Source organism: Tupaia chinensis, unplaced genomic scaffold (genome assembly GCF_000334495.1).
Source record: "Tupaia chinensis unplaced genomic scaffold, TupChi_1.0 Scaffold000644_1, whole genome shotgun sequence".
Lineage (NCBI taxonomy): Eukaryota > Metazoa > Chordata > Mammalia > Scandentia > Tupaiidae > Tupaia > Tupaia belangeri.
The window spans coordinates 7,070,842-7,073,106 of NW_006160165.1; the positions used below are offsets into that span (position 1 = coordinate 7,070,842).

The window sequence follows — 2,265 nt, forward strand, 5'->3', positions numbered from 1 at the left end:
GGGGTTGTTGGGGGGAGGGGGGGGGAGCCATGCCTGAGGCGGGCCCTCTGCACCCTACAGCGGCTGGTGCAGCCCGAGTTCCAGAGTCCCACAGAGAAGGGAAGCCCAGGGCCTGTCAGGACGCAGCTCTGGGTGGCCTTTCTGGGCACCCTGCGTGCCTGTGTGCCCAGTGCGGTGAGGTGTGAAGAGCCTGCCCGGCTCCCGGAGCTCCACAGCCTTTCCTCCGCACGGCAGCCCCCAGAGACCTCTGCACCCTACAGCGGCTGGTGCAGCCCGAGTTCCAGAGTCCCACAGAGAAGGGAAGCCCAGGGCCTGTCAGGACGCAGCTCTGGGTGGCCTTTCTGGGCACCCTGCGTGCCTGTGTGCCCAGTGCGGTGAGGTGTGAAGAGCCTGCCCGGCTCCCGGAGCTCCACAGCCTTTCCTCCGCACGGCAGCCCCCAGAGACCTCCGGATAAGGCGTCACGGCACGGGCCGCCTCACCGTGCCTGCTGGACTGCCTGTGCCACTTCCGCCGCACACGTGTGCACCCCAGGTCTAAGGACCACAGTGACAGGGTCACTGTCTTAACCATGCGGTCTGGAGACTCAAAGAGAGGGCTCCTCCAGGCTCTCAGAGCGGTGTAAGTGCCCATGGGGGCGCGTGGCCAGCTGGCACTGCCAGGCAGAGCCGTCACTGCCCTCACCTCTCTCTGAGTGTCACCTGGGGAGCCAGGGCCTCTTACGATCGCCACATCTGGTGAGGGGCCATCCCAGGCCCTGCATTTGTGGGACAGATTGCAGCTTCAGGGGACATTTCCTGCCCCGAGGGGCTTGTCCTGTCCCCGCTCCTCCTTGGAAAGTTTGTTGGTTTTGTTCTGTGTCTGAGGGAGGAGGGCGGTATACAGTGAAAGCCTTCCTTGACCCTTAATTTTAGACACACAAGTAGGTGAATGCACGCCCGTGCTCAGACACAGCGGGAAGGGGGATCGAGTGACGCTTCCGCCCTGACAGGCGACTGGGGCTTACAGCAATTCCAAAGTGCCCGTCAGCCGCCCCAGCCAGGGCAGGACTCGGCCTGCCTTCCTGTGAGGAGGGGCGGTGTCCAGCACACTGACCTGACTGAGGCTGGCCTGGGCCCCTTTAGCTGTACCGTCGCGTCCAGCTGGCAGGCCGTCACTGCGGTGTGCTCGTTCGTGGTAAACGAGATGACCAGACGCTGACAGGATGCCATCTTGGAGAACCTCCAAGTGCTGATGGGCTGTGTGAGACGGTGTCTGGCCCCAGTGTGAGCAGGAGCGCCACCTGGTGGAACCGAGGCCAAGGGGCCATTAGCACGTCCAGGCAGGCGGCAGTCGCTCTGCGCAGGTGGCGGGTGCACTCCCCGAGCACATGCGCCCTGGCTTTGGAAGCCGGTGTTGTTCCTGGCTCCATTTTAGTACCGGGGTGCAGCACTGTCTGAATCACATCATCACGGGGTCCAGGGCCGGTGGAGGGCAGGCCTTGCGGGCCCCGCCCAGCCTCGCTGGCTCGGTGCCAGGCCGCCTGCTGGTTCCCGTTGGGCCTGTGTGCTTGGGGTTGGACGAGGAGACCCTTTGGGGGTAGGCCAGACCACAGGGGTCAGCAGCCGCGCTGCATGGGTGGGGTGCGGCTGGGCGGTGTTTCTAATGGGTCCCTGTCCCCACTGTCTCCACATAGGTGGTCAGCACGCCGCAGAGGCCCGCAGCGCCCAGCACCATCGTGGTGGGGAGCCCGCACACGCCCAGCGCCCACTTCGTCTCTCAGAACCCGCCCTCCGACTCCTCACCGTGGTCCGCTGGGTGAGCAGCTCCCGCCCCATCTGCCACCCTACCCGCCCTGCTGTGGGACCCGGCATTCACCGCAGGTCTGCCCTGCCTGTGGCCCGGTTTCCCGGGGCGAGGCAGCCTGCTTGGATCACTGTGGGCACCCCAGGTTCGTCCGAAACAGCCTGGTCTCCGACACCTTGTGTGCACAGGAGTCAGGACGCACAGGCTCCCTGGTGTCCTTGACCCTCGAGCACACGTGGCTGGCAGGCCGTTCCGTGACCCGGAAAGCCCCCGAGGGTGCTGCGCCCGCTTCCGGGCTCGGGGGCCGTTCCACCTGAGGCGGCAGCCGACCCGTGCGGTCCTTTACCCCAAGGAAGCGCAGCAGGAAAGGGGAGAAGAGCGGCAAGGGCCTGCGCCACTTCTCCATGAAGGTCTGCGAGAAGGTGCAGCGCAAGGGCACCACCTCCTACAACGAGGTGGCCGATGAGCTGGTGGCCGAGCTC

The 2,265-nt window shown here is 65.7% G+C and overlaps 1 protein-coding gene across 1 annotated transcript in view; it reads left to right on the forward strand.

The window, feature by feature from the left end:
- TFDP1 (transcription factor Dp-1) overlaps nucleotides 1-2,265 on the forward strand; it is a gene marked incomplete in the record, with an annotated part of 43,941 nt that overhangs the window by 32,877 nt on the left and 8,799 nt on the right. The window contains 2 exon segments of the mRNA XM_014592056.2: nucleotides 1,674-1,795; nucleotides 2,136-2,265. Coding sequence (XP_014447542.1) covers nucleotides 1,674-1,795; nucleotides 2,136-2,265 — 252 coding nt within the window.